At 38.2% G+C, this 21856-nt stretch overlaps 1 protein-coding gene across 4 annotated transcripts in view; it reads left to right on the top strand.

Moving 5' to 3' along the window:
• Positions 1-21856, top strand: part of LOC136852684 (latrophilin Cirl-like) — a 1484851-nt gene that overhangs the window by 218770 nt on the left and 1244225 nt on the right. For all 4 annotated transcript variants that reach the window (XM_067127658.1, XM_067127633.1, XM_067127599.1 and 1 more), the window contains one exon: positions 1303-1334. In XM_067127658.1, the coding sequence (XP_066983759.1) occupies positions 1303-1334 (32 nt within the window). The remainder of the gene's footprint in view (positions 1-1302; positions 1335-21856) is intronic.

Here is a 21856-nt window from a genome sequence, read left to right as displayed (position 1 = left end):
TGGTTACCTAGCAACTGGACCTACAGCTTATTGTGGAATCCGAACCCATTATGCCGAGAAATGAATTTCTATTACCAGAAATAAATTCCTCTAATTCTTCATTGGCCGGTCGGAGAGTCGAACGGTGGGCCAACAGCGTGCTAGCCGAGAGCTCTACCCACCCTGCCAGTGAAGAACTGTACACCGTATACTACTGTATGAAACTCAGCCGCGGCCCATGAAACTTTCAGCCACTGCCCGGTGGTGGCCTGTGTTGTTGGCACTTATAGCGGTGCCAGACGCACAGTCATGGCTAACTTTAACCGTAAATAAAATAAAAACAAACTACTGAGGCAGAGTGATGCAATTTGGTATGTTTGATGATTGGAGGGTGGATGATCTAGCCTCAGTAGTTTTTAAGATCTGAGGGCGGACAGAAAAAGTGCTGACGGACAGACAAAGCCATCTCAATAGTTTTCTTTTACAGGAAACTAACAGTGAACGAAGCAAAGATACAAAAAGAAAGGAGGAAGAAACAATAAAAATTGAAATTCAGACGATACCATCTGGTTTATGATTATTGGCTGATAGGTTTGGACTACAAAGCTCATTATATCCTTTAATCTTCTGCAATTTTTTCTATTTGTTTTTAAGAACATTATCACTTGTCCTTGTTGGGTCTGATATTTTTTCAACCATCTGTGAAATGCATACCAGCTGTCAGGAAACTCGTCTTTCCTAGACGTTTTTTTGTATCGGGACTTCATTGCCATGCCATATTAAGCCCATGCAGTAAAAACTTCTATTCAACAGCTTTGTACACTTCATGTTTCCAGTATCAACACTTTCATGTTCTATTGTGGCTTCCTTTTGGTGTCAGACACTCCTGCCACAATAATTACTAGGGGCGTCGCAGTGTTTTCATGCCAATGCATTCATCAGCGTATGAAGGAGATGAAAAACATCTCATTCGGCATTTCTTATCCTGTCATATCGCCTGTCATTCTTTGTGCCGTCACATCACGTTATGAGAGTTTTTTACGTTTGTTTATTTCACCGTTTATGATTATTTTTTCATGCTTTATTATTGACGTTCCTTTCCTGCATCTTTCAGTCTGAGTGAAGTGTGTTGCTCTTTTGAGTAATTCAGCCGTCCTGACAGCAGGATTCGATTACGAGGATTTTTTGTCAGTTTTTCATATGTCTCTTGTACTCGTCAGCCAGTCATATTCTCTAAATTTTGTTGTAGATTTTCCATGTTTGTTTTTCTTTTTAATTCCTGGAAACATGTCTTGCAGTAATTATCTCGTTTCTCCTTTGCAGAATTTTCTCACCACATCGCCGTAAAAAAATAAGTAAGTATTAATTTTTTGCATGTTTTTTTCCTTTCACTCTTAAGGGTTATTCACGGGTTTCAAACTGGATGCTTTGTTATTTTTGTGTCTAGCCTGGTGTTTGTTTGTTTTTACTTTTATGCCGTTTTAAAAGAAGTTTTAACAATTTTTCAAAGTATTTGTATTACCGTGATCTAGCCTTATTTACCTTTCTCGAATCCTACGTCTTACAAGAATCTGTACGAAATACGTGCATCGTTTTATGATTTATTTCCCGACATTACCGTTTTGCGTTTTGTATTTTTTCCTTGAAAGTGAAGTATCAGGAATATTAACAAAACTCTTATAACTTTATTACTTATGGAGGCTGTAGTTATGTTGACGATAGGATTACTTTATAGTTCTTGATGTGATCAGAACACCTCATTTGACGTATTGGTTGTTTATCCAGTAACAATCATTGTCATTATAATGCTGTTTTCATTTTAGGAAATCGAGCAGTTACAACTTCGCTGTCACTTTAGTAACTTAATTTTAGTCCTTGGTCTTGTTGGCTGATTGAATTTTTTTTTTTGGTGGGGGAGGGACATTTTCGAAAATTCCCTTCAGAATTTAGTTACTTGTTGCTTTTGAGTGCAGTGGAGAGGACCAAATATATAGAAATGAACTGAGACACTTGGGTACTGAAGGTCAAGTTTTTGTGCGTTTTGTTTATCGTTCTGATTATAGTATTCGTACCAGGGCAACTGATAACATGACAGCTCATTCTCAGAAAACTCATATCGTACAACTCATACCTGGACAATTGATATCTAGGGCAACTGATATACAGGACAACTCATAACAAGTATAAGTGATAACGATTTAATTTTGAGAGAAAAATCAAGTAAGAGTAAAACAACAAATATTAAAAAAAAAAAAAAAATTCGATTGGAAATATTGGAGCCAGACGACGTCTTGTAGCACCCCTTCCCCTTTCGGGTCCTTTGTAAGTCGCTTCAAAATACGACACAGATTCTTGTGGCAAACTGCCGTCGTCGGACAGTTCTTCGTATACAACAGTAACATCAGTCACTGGTAAAAAAAGCAAGTGCTGTAAAGACGAAATACTTCATCTGTATTATATTGGACTTTATGACCTAGGTCAGTTCCTCATTGGGCGAGTGGGTAACGTTCTTAGCTAGCACTCTGCTGGCCCCGCGTTCGATTCTCCAACCGGCCAATGAAGAATCAGAGGAATTCATTTCTGGTGACAGAAATTCATTTCTCGCTATAATGTGGTTCGGATTCCACAATAAGCTGTAGGTCCCGTTGCTAGGTAACCAATTGGTTGTTAGCCACGTAAAATAAATCTAATCCTTCGGGCCAGCCCGAGGAGAGTTGTTAATCAGCTCAGTGGTCTGGTTAAACTAAGGTATATACTTACTTATGACGTAGCTCGACAAGTTTTCGGCAGAGGTTTTTAGAAAAATGAAATAAGCAACAGTTACCTCTATGTCAGAAAATCTTGAAATAAGGGGGGGCTTTTTCGAAGTCCATCATATACGTTTTAGGCTGAATATCAGGGCCAAGAGTAACTAACTGAGAAAACAGCCGATCATAAGGTGCTTGCTGCTTGTTGGGCAACAATGCGAAAACACGAGGTACATTCGAATTACCTATTTGAATGCTGATTGTATATACCTGGTAATATATAGATGGACAAACTTTAACCTTTTTCCGACATTGTCAAGTTTTATATATTTATTAACGAGAAAGGCCTTTTTTAATGGTTCATTTAAACCCAGGTATAATGTACCGACTCAGTGCAGTGGCCAAAAAAACTGGTTTCGAGTCGCCAATTTTGGTGTCCATATCAATGTCTTTTCTATCAGTTAGGTTTCATGCATAGAAAACCAAAAGTGAATTCGAACGTGTGTATTATGCACAACCATTTTTATTTTAATGTCATGCGACATAAAAGCGAAGTCTCCTGCCAAAGTAAATATTCGAATATCTGGGAAGGTGAAACCTAATTTGCTTTTCTCTTCAGTTGCAGCTGAAGAAAACATTCTAAAATCTTTTAACCTGAATAGTTCTCTATCACTGAGTCTGAGTTGTTGAATTATTTCTCACTGCTTTCAAGGGATACGCGTCATTGTCTTAGTTCATCTGACTTGTATTGTTTTTAATGCTCGTTGTTCCATCATTATCCATTTGTTATTTTCTTCTTTTTATGATCTCGTATTTCATCTGTGGACATTATGTTCTTTGGAGGCGTGCTTTGCAAGTTAATATTCGCTCAGGCATATTACAAAGGAAAGTTTGCTCATTTTGAACAATAATGATAATGATGATGATAATTGTAGGACATCATGAATATTGGACTTTCGTTGTCAAGGGAAAAGCGAAGCTTTCCAAAGACGGCTGCATGGCTTTGACGCTTTCATTGTCTTTCACTCATAATACTGATCTTTTCTCGCATTTTGTATCTGGTAGAAAACAGATTTTAGATTTTCATGAACGAAATGTTTCAGGCTATTCAAAATAAGTACAGTTGCCTTTTGACTAATATTTCCATTAGGCATAAAAAAAAAAAAAAAAAAAGCACGCTTTTCACTTAATTTTCTCATTTGGTAAAATTCTAAAAATACTTTGATGAACGTCAAGACCGTAATCTCTGTTATGTTCAACATATTAGTGTATGCATTCGTTCTTGATCGCATAAAGCCTCGAATCTTCTCGATGTCATCGTGTGTACATTGACATCTATGTCAATCTGTCTTTATGCCTGCATTAATTTTTGTTCCTTTCTAACTGAAATAATTTTGGTTTCATTAGATTACCTTTATAGTACTTTTATAGTATTATTATTATTATTATTATTATTATTATTATTATTATTATTATTATTATTATTTTCTGTGTAATTTTAATATTTTCAGCATGATCTGTTGCATATCAGTGAGTAAAGGCTGAACTTGTATTTCACAGAAGAGATAGAAGTTTCGTTCGGAATTCTTTCAGAGTTGCAAATATTTCATTTTCTTTGACCGAATAGATAAATAAAAGCTTTCAATTACATTTACTGTAAATCGTGAAATAAATCATATGAATAAATTAATGATTGTATTTTAAACCCTTCATTAACTTAGAATTGCCATTAAACAGCCGTATGCTTGAAATGAACCAATTCGTATTCCACAGTTCTCAGTCGTTTGCTTGGCAAAAGTTTGAGACAACGACTACTTTCATAGCTCTGCTAAGACGTAGTACTATCTATTGTAGCAGCTTCTTTTACTGTTCTTCATTATGGCTGCAAACCATTAAGGACATAACCGTCTAGATCACTTTTACTTGAATCTTTTAAGGGATAACTAGTAGCATCTGATGCTCCCTCAAAAGCTGCCGCTCACCGATTTCGCCTTGATTGAAAACCACCAGGTGTTGGATCTAAATTTTATTCTTTTTTCCCAGCATATATCATCGTGAAGTAAGGTGGCCATTCCCCAAGAACTCGCGTTGGAAATGCCGAAGAGTACCAGTAAATCATACTAAATGATACCCCCCTTTATTTTTATTTCTTGCATGCATGCCGGTCTGGCCCCGCATCGCACATCGGCGATTAGTATGCATAAAAGCGCCCTCCTTTACAAGGCATCGGTCTCCACTTAGCTAATCGCTCATAGCTACGAGAGATACCGACGGCAATTAAGTGCAACTTATTATCTCAGGTGGGCCCATCGCTAAGGAGGCAGGGAGGGAGGTCGTACTCAACAGTAGCCGTTAGCAAAGGTAACTAGCCGTACTGGAGACGGCCTCTTTCGTTGGGTGATGGGAGTCTCTCTCTCTCTCTCTCTCTCTCTCTCTCTCTCTCTCTCTCTCTCTCTTTCGGTTTTCGTCTTAAGCTGAGTAAAAAGTTATTTCTTTTATTTTGCTTTCAAGGTGTTTCGTATTGTCTCCTAGGAACTGTCTAAACCTATCCGAAACCTTTTTGCCGTTAACTCCATAGGGGGATTTGCTTATCTGTCAGTCTATCAGTCCATCTGCTTTAGTGCTCGCTTTGTTTCTAATTCTTCCCATTTGTCACACCGACCCTCCTCCGTCCTCTCTCTTCAGCCACCACATCCGAGACTACTTAAAGAAACCCACCAAGCGTTCTCTGGCTTGCCGCAAGGAGGTGCTAGTTGCCTCCCACCTTCTGTCCCATGTGTGTTCGGGTCCGGATAAGCGTTGAGTTACAGAAGGGTGGCAGGAAAACTTGGCTTTTTATGACGCCCTTAATGTTTTCAGTTTCTATTTTATTTATACGTCTGGCAAGTCTCTCTATGGTAAGAATTAGTTTTATTCACTATATATATATATATATATATATATATATATATATATATATATATATATATATATATATATATATATATATATATATATATATACATTTGGCTCATTTATTTGATGCAATATTTCTGTTCATTTAACTCTTCGTAGTAATTATTTATTGGTCTTTGGTTTTGAGAGGTCTTAGTTTTATAAGAGTTTCTAATGACCATAAGTTCCACATTTCTTATTTCTTTTTTGAAGTGGAGAAGGTTTATGGAGTGTAAAGAGGAAAAATGGCCATTCCCTTCCTGTTTATGGCCATACTTGAATCTTTCTTTTGGTGTCATATTTCTCTCTCTCTCTCTCTCTCTCTCTCTCTCTCTCTCTCTCTCTCTCTCTCTCTCTCTCTCTCTCTCATTAAGACGTTATTCAAGTTTCTTGTGTACGTAGAATGCAACAGTATCTCTAAACAGTAATAATATAGCTGAAGTGGTTAAGCCAAAATAGCATCCTTGCTAGTAGCTGTTATGTTAAAAATAACGAGGTGTTTATCTTTATAATAATACTCAGAGCACTGATGTTGCAATTTTTAAACCATCGATTTTGTGTTGTTTTCTCGGCGTGGGAAACGTTTGATTTTCTCTCTCCTTCTTTCTCTCGGCGCGCAACTCCAGTACTGCAAGGCCATGTTCGATCTATGAAAAGGGCGAAGAAAGGAACGCTATAGGAGCGTTTTATTAAAAGTCCCGTAATGTTCTGTTGACCCAAGCAGTTGGAAAAGTTAAGTACACCTTAGTTTTACCAGACCACTGAGCTGATTAGCAGTTCTCCTAGGGCTGGCCCGAAGGATTAGATTTATTTTACGCAGCTGATTGTGGAATCCGAACCACATTATACCGAGAAATGAATTTCTGTCACCAGAAATAAATTCCTCTAATTCTTCGTTGGCCGGCCGGAGACTCGAACCCGGGCCTAGCAGATAAAATGCACAATCCCCTCTCTCTTGTTTTCGCTGGTGAAGGTATGCTAGATTTTTTTCCTTTTTCTTTCCCCTCCTGGTTAGTGGCTCACCTCCACCGCTGAGAGGTCGCGAAGGTATATGATGAGATTCAGCTGTGTGGAGGTTTTGTCCCTCTGGAAGCCAGCATCCCTCTTCAAACCCACTACTTCCCCTCCAGCCGCCCCCCGCCCAGGTGGAGTCAAAGCACTTCACACCTTGACCTTTTCCGGTGGATATGTATCGGCCGTTCGACCATTACTTCGGTCTGTTCTTATTCTTTTTCTTTGTTGATTTTGTTGTTGTTGTCAGCACATCCAAAATCAAGGTCCTCACACGTGAATTGACATGGTTCTCTCCCAGTCTCTCTCGCTTCATTATTGTTGGATATGTACTACAGGGTACAAGGAGAAGCATCTGTTGTATGTAGCATGAGCATAATTTAGGAAAATTCCATGCAGTAATTGCAGTATGTATAATTGTGTTATCTTATTACTTTGATGCCAGAGTAAAGAATTCTTACACTGCTGAATTTTTTCTTTCTTAATTTTTGCTGAATTTTTTCTTTCTTAATTTTCCGTCCTGCTACCATTCATAAATTTCTCAGTTCCCCTTTTTAATTCTTTTACATATCCGTTTACATTATGCCTTGGACATCTGTAACCTAACCATCATGTAAATGTGCATATTATCTTACCATCCACTTCCCCTCGGGACTGTTCTCCACTAAACCTTATAACGAGTTCTCGCCCTACTTTTATTTCCTCCCAACCGGAAGTTCCGAGAGGCCTAAAACACGTGCCCGTTGATTTCGGGTATTGATACCCTTGAAGAGGAGGAGAGAGGGACACGTGTTTTCCAAAGCCTTGCATGCGGGTATAGTTGGTGTACTCCATATGGGACTTAGGGCTCTCATTATAAATCCTCTTGTGTGCCGTATGCAGGTAATATAATGAGTTACTTGTTATTGAAGTGGTGTAGATGACCTTCGAGCGATATCGGTTTGCACTGTGGAATGCACCCTGTCTATTTTCTCTTTATATCCGCTTCACTTTTTGTTGTTAGATGTGCAGCTTGTCCGGTTGTGATAAAACTGTCTATATGTGTCGACTTGCAAGGATAATGCGAAATTGGCAAGGTGTTGTTTTTCTCATTATGAATGACGTGATGATTTGAAAATCAACGTAAGGCACAGATTTCTATATTGATAGAAATGTGGATTCAGGTATTTCTAAGGGTTCGTCCAGACTGCAGTAAAACATGTCACAACCGCACACGGGTAAACTTACTGCATACCATCACAACACGTTGAATACAAGTTAATGACTTACCGGTAGTCATAATCAGTGCTACATACGATTAGCCAGCATTCGCCCAAGGCTCTTCTCCCATTACTGTTGTTTACTCCTTGTCAACCTGTTTCTGATGTATATTCGGTAGCGGCAAGTTACCGATGTGTATTATAACACGTTTCCCTGTAATGGGGACGCACCCTTATGTAGATTCTGTGTGATTATCCAGTGTTTTAGAAGTGATATGTTACTAATTTATTTCAGTGTTCCAAAGCTTGGTAAAAGTCTGCTTTGCCGTTTTTATATTCAGATCAAAGAATTTCGTCAATATTAGAAATTAATCCAATATAAATACTATTCAATAGTTGCCGGAGAGTTCTCTGTACCTTTGCAATCATCGTTGTATAAATAGAAAGCAGTATATGGCAAACTGGTTTTCGCGTTAGAGTTTTCATTCTAGTAATATGTTTTGTGATGAACATCCATGAACAACCCAGTTACATCTTACAGTCTTCAAAGTCTTTGCAGATAGTGTTGTTGAACGAAGACCTGCGCTGTTGTAACCCTCTTACATAAGTTGTTCATAGGCAACTACGTTGGCCTCATCTTTTCCCTGATTTTTGTGTAATTGTTCAGGTAACATTGTGAAATTTCGTACATTCTTCTCTCTTCTTGTGCAGTCTCATCTTACATGTTATGAAAATTTCCTCCTGAATTAAGTTCCTCGTTGGACGAGTCGGTAGAGTTCTCGGCTAGCACTCTGCTAGGCCCGAGTTCGAGTCTCCGACCGGCCAATGAAGAATTAGAGGAATTTATTTCTGGTGGTAGAAATTCATTTCTCGCTATAATGTGGTTCGGATTCCACAATGAGTTGTAGGTCCCGTTGCTTGGTAACCAATTGGTTCTCAACCACGTAAAATAAGTCTAATCCTTCGGGCCAGACCTAGGAGAGGTGTTAATCAGTTCAGTGGTCTGGTTAAACTAAGGTATACTTTAACTTTTTCCTCCTGAATTATGAGGAATGAATGAGTTGTATTGTAAAAGCTTGTTTGAGAAGTTTTTTGGGTTATGATAAATAATTATGTTAATAATAATGTTAATGTAGTAAAAAAAAACAGGAAAATTACAGGAAAAGGTAAATATTAATTACTAAGACAAACTTCAGTCCACCAAATACTAAAAACGTGGAAGCTTAGGAATCAAAAGAGCGGGCTTCCAGTTTTTTTCGGAAAATAGATGAACATCTAATGAAGAGAATACAACTGTTGATAAAAAGTCTTTTATTTTTACCGTGCTGAATTCATAGCGAAGAAAGAATTGGCATATTACTAGACAAAGTAGGTGTGTGTGTGTGTGTATATATATATATATATATATATATATATATATATATATATATATATATATATATATATATATATATATATATATATATATATATATATATATATATTATATATATATATATATATATATATATATATATATATATATATATATATATATATATGAAAATTTTATCACACCGTGATTTTTATACAATCATGAAGCTACAAATGTCGCTTAATATCGAAATTCACGCTACCTCAGTATATCTCCGTTGGAGAATTGTCGCCGAAGGGAATTTATATAAGTGATAAATGAATTGGAATCGTGGGGACACGAACCCGCGACGAAAGCCTATTCAGCGACTCCAGTTGACGTAAACCATTGAGCCATCAAAGAGGTATAAGTCTTTTGCCGAGATGTCGTACTGCTTTTACCCGTCGTGAGCGGGGAAAGTGTACTAGCCTCGACAATGACCCACCTCCGCCATGACAGTTCATTGGTACGTTTGGAACACGCAGCTCTTGTTATGAAATTTTTATCACACCGTGATTTTTATACAATCATGAAGCTACAAATGTCGCTTAATATCGAAATTCACGCTACCTCGGTATATCTCCGTTGGAGAATTGTCGCCGAAGGGAATTTATATAAGTGATAAATGAATTGGAATCGTGGGGACACGAACCCGCGACGAAAGCCTATTCAGCGACTCCAGTTGACGTAAACCATTGAGCCATCAAAGAGGTATAAGTCTTTTGCCGAGATGTCGTACTGCTTTTACCCGTCGTGAGCGGGGAAAGTGTACTAGCCTCGACAATGACCCACCTCCGCCATGACAGTTCATTGGTACGTTTGGAACACGCAGCTCTTGTTATGAAATTTTTATCACACCGTGATTTTTATACAATCATGAAGCTACAAATGTCGCTTAATATCGAAATTCACGCTACCTCGGTATATCTCCGTTGGAGAATTTATCGCGAAGAGGAATTTATATAAGTGATAAATGAATTGGAATCGTGGGGACACGAACCGCGACGAAAGCCTATTCAGCGACTCAGTTGACGTAAACCATTGAGCCATCAAAGAGAGGTATAAGTCTTTTGCCGAGATGTCGTACTGCTTTTACCCGTCGTGAAGCGGGGAAAGTGTACTAACCTCGACAATGACCCACCTCCGCCATGACAGTTCATTGGTACGTTTGGAACACGCAGCTCTTGTTATGAAATTTTTATCACACCGTGATTTTTATACAATCATGAAGCTACAAATGTCGCTTAATATCGAAATTCACGCTACCTCGGTATATCTCCGTTGGAGAATTGTCGCCGAAGGGAATTTATATAAGTGATAAATGAATTGGAATCGTGGGGACACGAACCCGCGACGAAAGCCTATTCAGCGACTCCAGTTGGCGTAAACCATTGAGCCATCAAAGAGGTATAAGTCTTTTGCGAGATGTCGTACTGCTTTTACCCGTCGTGAGCGGGGAAAGTGTACTAGCCTCGACAATGACCCACCTCCGCCATGACAGTTCATTGGTGCGTTTGGAAACGCCAGCTCTTGTTATGAAATTTTTATCACACGTGATTTTTATACAATCATGAAGCTACAAATGTAGAAAAGCAATATGAAATTCACGCTACCTCGGTATATCTCCGTTGGAGAATTGTCGCCGAAGGAATTTATATAAGTGATAAATGAATTGGAATCGTGGGGACACGAACCCGCGGCAAAGCCTATTCAGCGACTCAGTTAGCGTAAACCATTGAGCCATCAAGAGGTATAAGTCTTTTGCCGAGATGTCGTACTGCTTTTTACCCGTCGTGGCGGGAAAGTGTACTAGCCTCGACAATGACCCACCTCCCGCCATGACAGTTCATTGGTACGTTTGGAACACGCAGCTCTTGTTATGAAATTTTTATCACACCGTGATTTTTATACAATCATGAAGCTACAAATGTAAGCTTAATATGAAATTCACGCTACCTCGGTATATCTCCGTTGGAGAATTGTGGCGAAGGAATTTATATAAGTGATAAATGAATTGGAATCGTGGGGACGTCGGCTGGAGTCGCTGAATAGGCTTTGAAATCGCGGGTTCGTGTCCCACGATTCCACCATTTATCACTTATATAAATTCCCTTCGCGACAATTCTCCAACGGAGATATACCGAGGTAGCGTGAATTTCGATATTGCGACATTTGTAGCTTCATGATTGTATAAAAATCACGGGTGATAAAAATTTCATAACAAGAGCTGCGTGTTCCAAACGTACCAATGAACTGTCATGGCGGAGGTGGGTCATTGTCGAGGCTAGTACACTTTCCCCGCCACGACGGGTAAAAGCAGTACGACATCTCGGCAAAAGACTTATACCTCTCTTTGATGGCTCAATGGTTTACGCCAACTGGAGTCGCTGAATAGGTTTTCGTCGCGGTTCGTGTCCCCACGATTCCAATTCATTTATCACTTATATAAATTCCCTTCGCGACAATTCTCCAACGGAGATATACCGAGGTAGCGTGAATTTCGATATTATTGCTTTACATTTGTAGCTTCATGATTGTATAAAAATCACGGTGTGATAAAAATTTCATAACAAGAGCTGCGTGTTCCAAACGTATCAATGAACTGTCATGGCGGAGGTGGGTCATTGTCGAGGCTAGTACACTTTCCCCGCCACGACGGGTAAAAGCAGTACGACATCTCGGCAAAAGACTTATACCTCTCTTGATGGCTCAATGGTTTACGCCAACTGGAGTCGCTGAATAGGCTTTCGTCGCGGTTCGTGTCCCCACGATTCCAATTCATTTATCACTTATATAAATTCCCTTCGGCGACAATTCTCCAACGGAGATATACCGAGGTAGCGTGAATTTCGATATTAAGCGACATTTGTAGCTTCATGATTGTATAAAAATCACGGTGTGATAAAAATTTCATAACAAGAGCTGCGCGGTTCCAAACGCACTCAATGAACTGTCATGGCGGAGGTGGGTCATTGTCGAGGCTAGTACACTTTCCCCGCTCACGACGGGGTAAAAGCAGTACGACATCTCGGCAAAAGACTTATACCTCTTTGATGGCTCAATGGTTTACGCCAACTGAGTCGCTGAATAGGTTGTCGCGGTTCGTGTCCCCACGATTCCAATTCATTTATCACTTATATAAATTTCTTCGGCGACAATTCTCCAACGGAGATATACCGAGGTAGCGTGAATTTCGATATTGTTTTTACATTTGTAGCTTCATGATTGTATAAAAATCACGGTGTGATAAAATTTCATAACAAGAGCTGCGTGTTCCAAACGTACCAATGAACTGTCATGGCGGAGGTGGGTCATTGTCGAGGCTAGTACACTTTTCCCGCTCACGACGGGTAAAAAAGCAGTACGACATCTCGGCAAAAGACTTATACCTCTTGATGGCTCAATGGTTTACGCCAACTGGAGTCGCTGAACAGGCTTGTCGCGGGTTCGTGTCCCCACGATTCCATTCATTTATCACTTATATAAATTCCTTCGGCGACAATTCTCCAACGGAGATATACCGAGGTAGCGTGAATTTCGATATTAAGCGACATTTGTAGCTTCATGATTGTATAAAAATCACGGTGTGATAAAATTTCATAACAAGAGCTGCGTGTTCCAAACGCACCAATGAACTGTCATGGCGGAGGTGGGTCATTGTCGAGGCTAGTACACTTTCCCCGCTCACGACGGGTAAAAGCAGTACGACATCTCGGCAAAAGACTTATACCTCTTGATGGCTCAATGGTTTACGTCAACTGAGTCGCTGAATAGGCTTTCGTCGCGGGTTCGTGTCCCCACGATTCCACCATTTATCACTTATATAAATTCCCCTTCGGCGACAATTCTCCAACGGAGATATACCGAGGTAGCGTGAATTTCGATATTAGACATTTGTAGCTTTGATTATATATATATATATATATATATATATATATATACATACATACACGCACACATATGTATGCATATATATACAGTATATATATAATGCATATGCGCCTTATCCATTTATCGACATTGTCATTATGGCAATTACGAATGAGGTTACTTGGCCAATACCAATCTCCAACCATGTAAAAATATGAATGTGAATATTGAGTTTGAATGAATATGTACACAATATATGTAATATATGTACAATATATATAATGTATTTATAATATACATATCGTGTGTACATATTTATAGTTTGTAAATGTGTCTGGAATGTACACTTTAAATGTGTCGTCACATTCTTCTTGCTTATGTTCATTTAAATCCAATATTCATAATCATATTTTTACATGGGTGGGAATTGGTACGGGCCAAGTAACTTATTCGTAATTGCTGTAATGACAATGAGATGAATGGATAAGCATGCATATGCATTATATATACATATATATATATATATATATATATATTATATATATATATATATATATATATATACATATACACATATATCTTTCAACAAATCACTGAAGAAGCGTAATGATCATTATATCAATTCAACCAGGAGTTTGGTGAAAAGAAATGACTGGAACCAAGCGCTTTCTTATGTTTCTACACCCTGATGCTGAATTGTATGTATATATATATATATATATATATATATATATATATATATATATATATATATATATATATATATATATAAATATATGTATATATATATATATATATATATATATATATATATATATATATATATATATATATATATGTGTGTGTGTGTGTGTGTGTGTGTGTGTGTGTGTGTGTGTGAACTTTGAAACTACGGGTTTTAGTAGTTCCAAAATAAGTTTTTGTCAACCAACCTGGCAACGACCTACGTCAGTCGACTAAGAAAACGGGCCAAGTCGGTCCCCTACGTGGGATTGATCTCTGTTTTCTCGCTGTGTGAGCGACCTCGAAACCATTGAGACTCCGATATAAATGGGTGTTGTTAATGGAATGTTCAGTATGATTGCGTGCGTATCTCTATTGCATCCTTGATTATGTGTAATGAAACCACGTATGTATATTCATATTTGAGTATTTTTGTGTGTATATATATAAATTCAAGTATGGAGGGTTAATGGTATTTTTTTCAAGTGTATGATTATAGAATGATTTGCCTATCCTTTGGCTTGTTGATTATAAGCAGCTTAACGTGAGATTTAGTATTTGTCAATGCGCGATTCATGCAACTTATAGAAGATCAACAACTCTTTCATAAAGACAATAGGAATCCATTTGAATTTCCATTACTCTTTTTAAGAGAAAAAATAGTGAAAAAGTTTTTCAGTCTTTTTGAGGCTGAGTCAAAAATTCAAATAAAACACAAAATGGAGGGAAGGGGTGTTTTCGTTTAATTATCAAAGTTTTGTCAAATGATTTTCTTTTGAGATAATGACCATGGGCTGAATATGTTAACTCTCTCTCTCTCTCTCTCTCTCTCTCTCTCTCTCTCTCTCTCTCTCTCTCTCTCTCTCTCTCTCTCTCTCTCTCTCTCTCTCTGCGGTAAAGAATAGCCACAAGGAAAATTTTAAGATGAATTACTGCCGAGATTTTTCGTCTTTTCTTTCTATTAAGGCTCCACGTAACATCATAAAATTAATTCACGGAAACTTCCTGGCTTCCAAAAGTAAACTTTCGCGATTAGCTTTGATAGATGGAGATTCAATAAAGAATCTATATTCCCCCCACCCCCAGTGGATATGACCCATTTCCGGCGTGGGAAGAATTATTTGCCGATTACTGTAGCTCGATTTTATGTTTGCGTAGCCTAGAATAATTTTTTATCATAGTTTCTTATTGTCTTTAAGTAATGAAACAGTCTGGAGTTGCTTACGAAAGTAGGATTATACATTAGTCTGGTATGATCTTTATATATATATATTGGTGTTTGGGCATGAATCATAAGATGGCAGTGAAGTTATGTCTAAGATACTTTGTCCATTTGATTCTAAAGCGTAGAGAAGAATACTCGGAATCAGAGGGCAGGATAGAGCAGTGGTTCTTAACCTGGGGTAGGGGTACGAAACCTTAAACCTGGGGGTACGAGACATGATAGCCAGTGCAATGGTACTGTATATATACTGCCTATTTATTATATGTATCATATGTTTGCATTGTATTTATATTGGACTTCGGGCCAGCCCTAGGAGAGCTGTTAATCAGCTCAGTGGTCTGGTAAAACTAAGGTATACTTAACTTATCTGAGATATCAAAGGGTACGGGCACTGGAAAAGGTTAAGAACCACTGGGATAGAGGATGAAGGGGTGATGGAGACGGCTTAGACATGTCCTTTGCACCACCCCAGGGAGAATAATACGTGATAATGTCGCCGGGGCTACTTATGGCCTGTCCACACTAGCGGGCATGCCCATCGGCCACTTCCAGCTGTTTAAATTTTCTCTCGCTTCTGAAGCAGTGTTACCAGACAATCGCATCGTTCTGGCTCCACACTCGGTCTGTCAATATGGTGGAACGGGTTATGGGAACAGTGTTTGCCCGTCGGGCAGTGCCCGCTAGTGTGACAGGGCTTTAGTGCACCATAAGAGTAGGAAGACCCACACCTACTTACAGTAGAGAACTATGAGACGGGACGCTGGAGATGACTGGATATAAGTGAAAGTGAAAGCTCAGGAAAGACATGAGTGGTGAAATTTCGCAGATGTTTTATGTGTCGCGCAGCTTTGGAGGCCATGATGATGCTGATGAGTAGCTGTAGCCGTTTTGTATATTATTATTATTATTATTATTATTATTATTATTATTATTATTATTATTATTTTCTTTCAAATTACCTTTCTGATATTTTGCCAATTTTTCTCAGTTGTTACTCTTGTACTTTTCTAATGTGACCCTTTCAATTTTATATATGTATTAGATGTCATGAAATTAAGGTAGGATGGGTCAGAAGGTTATTCCTCACTGGATTAGCGCTGACTTAATGCAGCGAAGAGGGTTGCGAACTAATGCAAAAGTTACCATTCCAGTAAGTTAGCTGGTGCTTTGCATCAGTTAGAACTAGTTTCGAAGTTGTTTTAAAATCGATCATTTAAACTAGGGAGAGTGAAACCGTAGTGAGAATTACGAGTCCTACGAGATTATACATGGATTATCTTGTCATTTTTTCAGGACATGTAATTTCGGTAAAGGACGCGCACACACACACACTGTGTATGCATACAAATATATATATATATATATATATATATATATATATATATATATATATATATATATATATATATATATATATATGCATAAGTTAAAGTTTCAGAGAGTATCTTTGGTATTTTATTTCAGTTGTAAGATGATTTTAGTGTTCGTCAGAGTCTTTGATGAAAATATCTGTACTTTATTATGATTTTATGGATTTTAATCCGTTTTAAAAGCTCAAACTTGTTAATTACTAAATAAGAAGATGCAAGGTTTGAATTACTCAGTAAAAAAGGGGGTGGGGGCATTTTGTAAAAGAAAATGCTTAGGAAAAACTAGTTCTTGTTCGATTTTTCATCATGTACAATTCTGTATTGATTTTTGTTAGAATGTAGTTTTTCCTCTATGTGTTTTTTTTTTTTTTCGTTTTCCATGTCTTTTACTCTCGTCCTTATCTTTCAAATTGATTTTCTGAACTCGCTGGTATTTTGCTGATAAATTTAAGTTGATCGTACACAAGGGCAAGTTTTTCATGTGAAGTATTTGGAGCAACGTAAAACCCAATCCTTGTTCGGTCACAACGGAAAAATAAAAATGGACCGTTTTAATGGTTTTCTCTCTCTTTAGTGGAGACGGACCCATTATTTCTTTAATCATTACGTCGTATAAATCAGGACAGACAGAAGAAACGTAATGGTCAGTGATCAGACGAGAGTTAGAGAAAAAAAAGTGATAGCCATTCTTTTTAACGTTCTAAATAGTGATCTGGTACACATGGTAGCACAGTTTTAATGATAAATGGAACTGAAGTTGATACCTGGCCCGCTGATGCTTAAAGAGAGGATGAGATGCCAGTTGTCCCAGTTTACTTCGGGTACCTAGGTAATTTTTACGAGTATTATGATGTAATGAAACAAACAGTAAATATTTCCATTACTCTCGCTGCACAATATGAGCATAATTGAAGCACGCTTAGAATTTACACCGGCTTCTTATAATCAGCTTTTGGAATACGTTAATGATTTATTTTTTATTTGATAGATTGCGATCATCAGTTTCATCACCAAGTAAGCAAGGTGAATGATTACTGTCGTGAGGACATCATTCGAATTGGGAAATGTATTAATGACCATAAAAGTAAGTTTTGTAATCATATATTCCATTTCTAACAATAAATAAGAGCAAATAAGATGGGTTTCTTGCTTGCCTTCAGGAAAGTGATTTTAAATGTTAAGAAGAATTAAGTGCTGATGCATGTGCTTTTGCATTCGGAGCTTGCATGGCTGCACTTGCCACTCAGGACGAAAGAGGCTTTTTTTTTTTTTTGCTCTCTCTTTTATCTTGATGAGATTATTAATACATGCCGGGTAATTACTCTCTCCGGGGCTAATCTTCGTCGGATAGAACCTACAAAAGATATATAAATAGTGATCTCGCATGAGGGTCGTCATTTGCATCTCACGCGGCCATCAGGCTCTTTATAGCCGGGCATCCGTCAGCAGCTGCGTCTTAATGAGATGCATTCTGAAGGAGGGAATTAACGTAATGGGGCCCGCGGAGAAAGGCCTCTAAACACGCATAGGGGGGACGGGGGTCTGGGAGCCCCCATTCGTCCTGAAGGGGTTGGAAACCCCATTTCTTCCCAAAAGGAGATGAATGGACGGATGGTGTACCGAAGAGAGAGTTGTGCATTTTTTTTTTTTTCTTTTTTTGTCAGTGGGCAAGGAGAAGGGCAACTGTATCCACAACTCTCTTATTGGCGCACTATCCGTCCATCCATCTCCTTTTGGGAAGCAATGCGGTTCTCAAGCCCTGTAGGACGAATGGGGGTTCCCAGACCCCGCCCCTCCCCCTCCCCCATGCGTGTTTAGAGGCGTTTCTTTGCGGGCCCCATTACGTTAATTCCTTCCTTCAGAATGCATCTCATTAACAATGAAAAATAGAGAAAGTTGAGTTAAAAAAAAAGAGTGGGGCCTAATCTTGAAGTAATTGGTTCTTTGTAAGAGATGAAAAGGAACACGGAAGTAGAAAGAGAATTTTAAGACTTGGGGGATATATTATAAAAAAAATCTTTCCTAATGAGAAGTTAACTGAAGTAAAGAAGGCAGTAACGTTCAGTTTCCGGGAAATCATCTTCAATATTTTGAAAGTGACCAACACCAAGGAGAAGAAGAAAAATTACCAGTACGGTTACATTAACACTGTATTTAATTATTGAACGTTTTGGTTATTAAATTAAGGCAATTCTATGTAAAATGATAAGTCATGTGGCTCAAAGAATTCATGAGACTTTAGATGCGGATCATGGAATACTACTGCAGGTATCTGGTACCAATGGCTGCCTGGCCAAGTGCATGGAATGTATTTTTTTTTTCTCCTTCTTAATGCCGGCCCACCGGCCCATGCGAAAATGAAATACCAGCTGAGGTAATTGACAGAGAATGCAAATTGATAGCCAGGTAAGAAGTAACTTCAAAGGCGGAATTCTAAGTCATAAAGATATTTTAGCTCATGATGCTTTCGTTCAGGTGTGCTAATGTTCAGTGGTCAACAGAGAACCTTACACAGGTTATATGCTTGTGCGCAGGTCGACATGCTTATGAAAATTATGTAGTTGGCCTGTTATCTCCCATGTTTTCACTACACAAGCAGAAATGATGGAAAATCAAAATGCACCTTACAAAAAAAAAAAAATATGTATACACATTGAGTCAGGAACTACGAAACAAAAGCATGCAGTACAAACTGGACATCTTTTTTCTTTGTTTTTATTTAACCACCTCAGCTGATGTACTGCTGTTTCGTGTATAAACGTTAATAACGGAATAAGAAGTGCTTAACAAAAAAAAAAAAAGATACAAAAGAAGAGTACGTAAGCTCTGATTTTCATTTAATAGGACAGGTAATCTGCTCGATGTTTACATACAAGAGATGCGTTGGCCAGCACTCAAATTCTCTCTCTCTCTCTCTCTCTCTCTCTCTCTCTCTCTCTCTCTCTCTCTCTCTCTCTCCCCTTGGAGTCTTAAAACAAGCTTCACGGCGAACACACGAAATTTTTCCGCTCTATTGTTATGCATTACAATAAGAAAAAATTATCTCATAAACATAAAGAGAATACGCAGAAACTAATTTCACCGGAGCATATTTTCATCTGTGAAATATTGTGGTTTATTTGATTCACGTGACCTTAATACGAGTGTTCCCAGTCGGTGAAATATTCTGGAACTTCAGAAGTTCCGCCACGGAACATATTTTTGTTTTAAACTTTTGGTGGAGATTTTTCACGGCGACTGTGAACTTGTAAAGCACTTGCGTTGAAATATACCGGGAAATTAGTGTTCAAATGAGGACGGAGGTCGGTTCGGGCATTTCAGTTTTTCATGTTGTGGGGGAACATTTACATCACGTGTTGCCAGAATACCTTATTTGGATGTATTTTTGAAAGAATGCTAAAAGCTTAAAACATCCTTATTCTATTATGGTAGTATTTTTATTAACTAATGTCCAGTAGATCATCTACAACCATGCTGATGTTCCTCGCCACTGCTAGTGTATTCTTATATCCGCTTTAAAAAAGGGGGTGGTCCGCAAGAACTAAAAATGCTGAAAACGTACGAAAGAAGACGAAATTGCAAAGAAACGCACTCAGCGGTATATGAAGACATTAGCGCCAGGCACGAGCCGTTTGTCTTGGGAAGAACGCATATTCATTAAAATGATCCACTGGTGATTGAATTCAGCCGAAAAACCTATTAATTTTGTACAAACTTTCTCCCCTATTTTGGGTCCTCTTCCTCCGACGCTGTTTCATACTGAGAATTCAATCAAAGTTCAGCCATAAATAGCGTTGAAGTTCGAAGATGTTCCCTTCGTCTTTTTTTTTTTTTTTCGGTTCAGTCCCTTTCTCATACCACATTCCTCGCTAAGTAAGTTGTGTATCTTGTGTGCTAGGCATGTTAGTTCAGGGTTAGAGACTATGGCTTACCAACAAATTACCATAGGAAACTCGCCTGTTATTTATGACACATAAGACTTCTTTTTTTTTATTTTGATTAATGATTCATTATATGATTTTTTGCATATTTTATTGCATTTGCAATATGTGTTTTTAAATCATGGCGTAAGGTAAACTACAAAAACAGACCGTAGCTTAACGTACATAAAGCTTTCACGTAGGCGAAGAATTTTCAAAAAATAGTACAGCACGCTAACGTTCAGCTCTGAACAGAATTTATCGTTAATGAACGTATACCAGTTTTTATTTATGATAATTTTTCTATATATTTTTTTATCGGTATGTGTGGTTTAATGTCAGGAATTCTGGCAACCAGGTTTTTTCCTATCCATCTTATTAGAATAATAATTATGAACTCTGTCTTTTTTGAGCCCGTAATGTGCTTCATTTGCGTTGGTAGGAAAAACGGAAGCCTGCAGGGACTTTCAGGGCGTCGTAATGATAAGAAGGAAACGTTCAATGACCGTGCAGCCTGGGTATAACTGATTTCCAAAGTGACTGTGGGAAGAGGGCGCCTGACATGTTTTACGTGGCTGACTGTTAGTAGGGGAAATTCTTCAGTCAAAGTTCGACGAAACACGGACCGAAATACAACGAATGTGTTAAGAATAAAAATAGCTAGCGATAAGGAAGGGGACAGAGGGATTACATAAGAATGGGGCTCAATAAACAAGCAAATGGTCTTGGATTCAGTGCTATCGAGGAGGAAGGTAAAAGATGAAACCCCAAATTAGAGAGGACTATTATTAATAAAATATTGAAAAATAAACCTGACATAAAACTTCAGCAATGAAAACAAATGGATTTACAATGGTATTTAAACAAGTAGAGTCTGTTTAGCAGTTTGCACTATGGTCTTTCCAAGGCTAGTTTGAACAACTACCAGGTACCGAGTTCACAGTTAAGTGAACAACCCCTTCCACAACAGTCAGATCTGGGTTATGTTGCTATTGAGGATATACCCAGTGTATTTTGTTGATCAGTACTAAAGATGGATTAGCAATAAGACTTCTGGACGCCGGTGTCATCTGTAGGGAAGGGAGACCTTATCCAAGATTCAGCTGACAAGCCAAAGGACGAAGAACCCTCGAACTAACACCTCTAAGGAGAAAAGGCGTATCGTTGAACACGTGGCACAAGCCAAAAGAAAAGCCATTAGCTTTTGTGGTAGAAATTCAAGATATTCGAATTGTCATGTACAGTCAAGAGCAGTAAACAAGGAGTTGGAAAATAAAGAAAAATGCTGAAGAAAATTATAATAGAACAAATTCAGTCTTAAAGAATTGTGTAAACACAAGGAAGTCAAACACATTAAGGCACATTATGTGCACTTTCATGTAATACTGCAACCGTAAACGTGTGAGGAGCTACTTTTAACAAAACGGCAAAAAATATGGTTCTACGATTATACGTTAAATGTGATGAAAATACTGCTATTATAAA

The sequence above is a fragment of the Macrobrachium rosenbergii genome, chromosome 3 (genome assembly GCF_040412425.1).
Source record: "Macrobrachium rosenbergii isolate ZJJX-2024 chromosome 3, ASM4041242v1, whole genome shotgun sequence".
In the NCBI taxonomy this organism is placed as follows: domain Eukaryota; kingdom Metazoa; phylum Arthropoda; class Malacostraca; order Decapoda; family Palaemonidae; genus Macrobrachium; species Macrobrachium rosenbergii.
The sequence above is the reverse complement of the archived record's forward strand: the minus strand, read 5'-3'. Positions and strand labels throughout refer to the sequence as shown.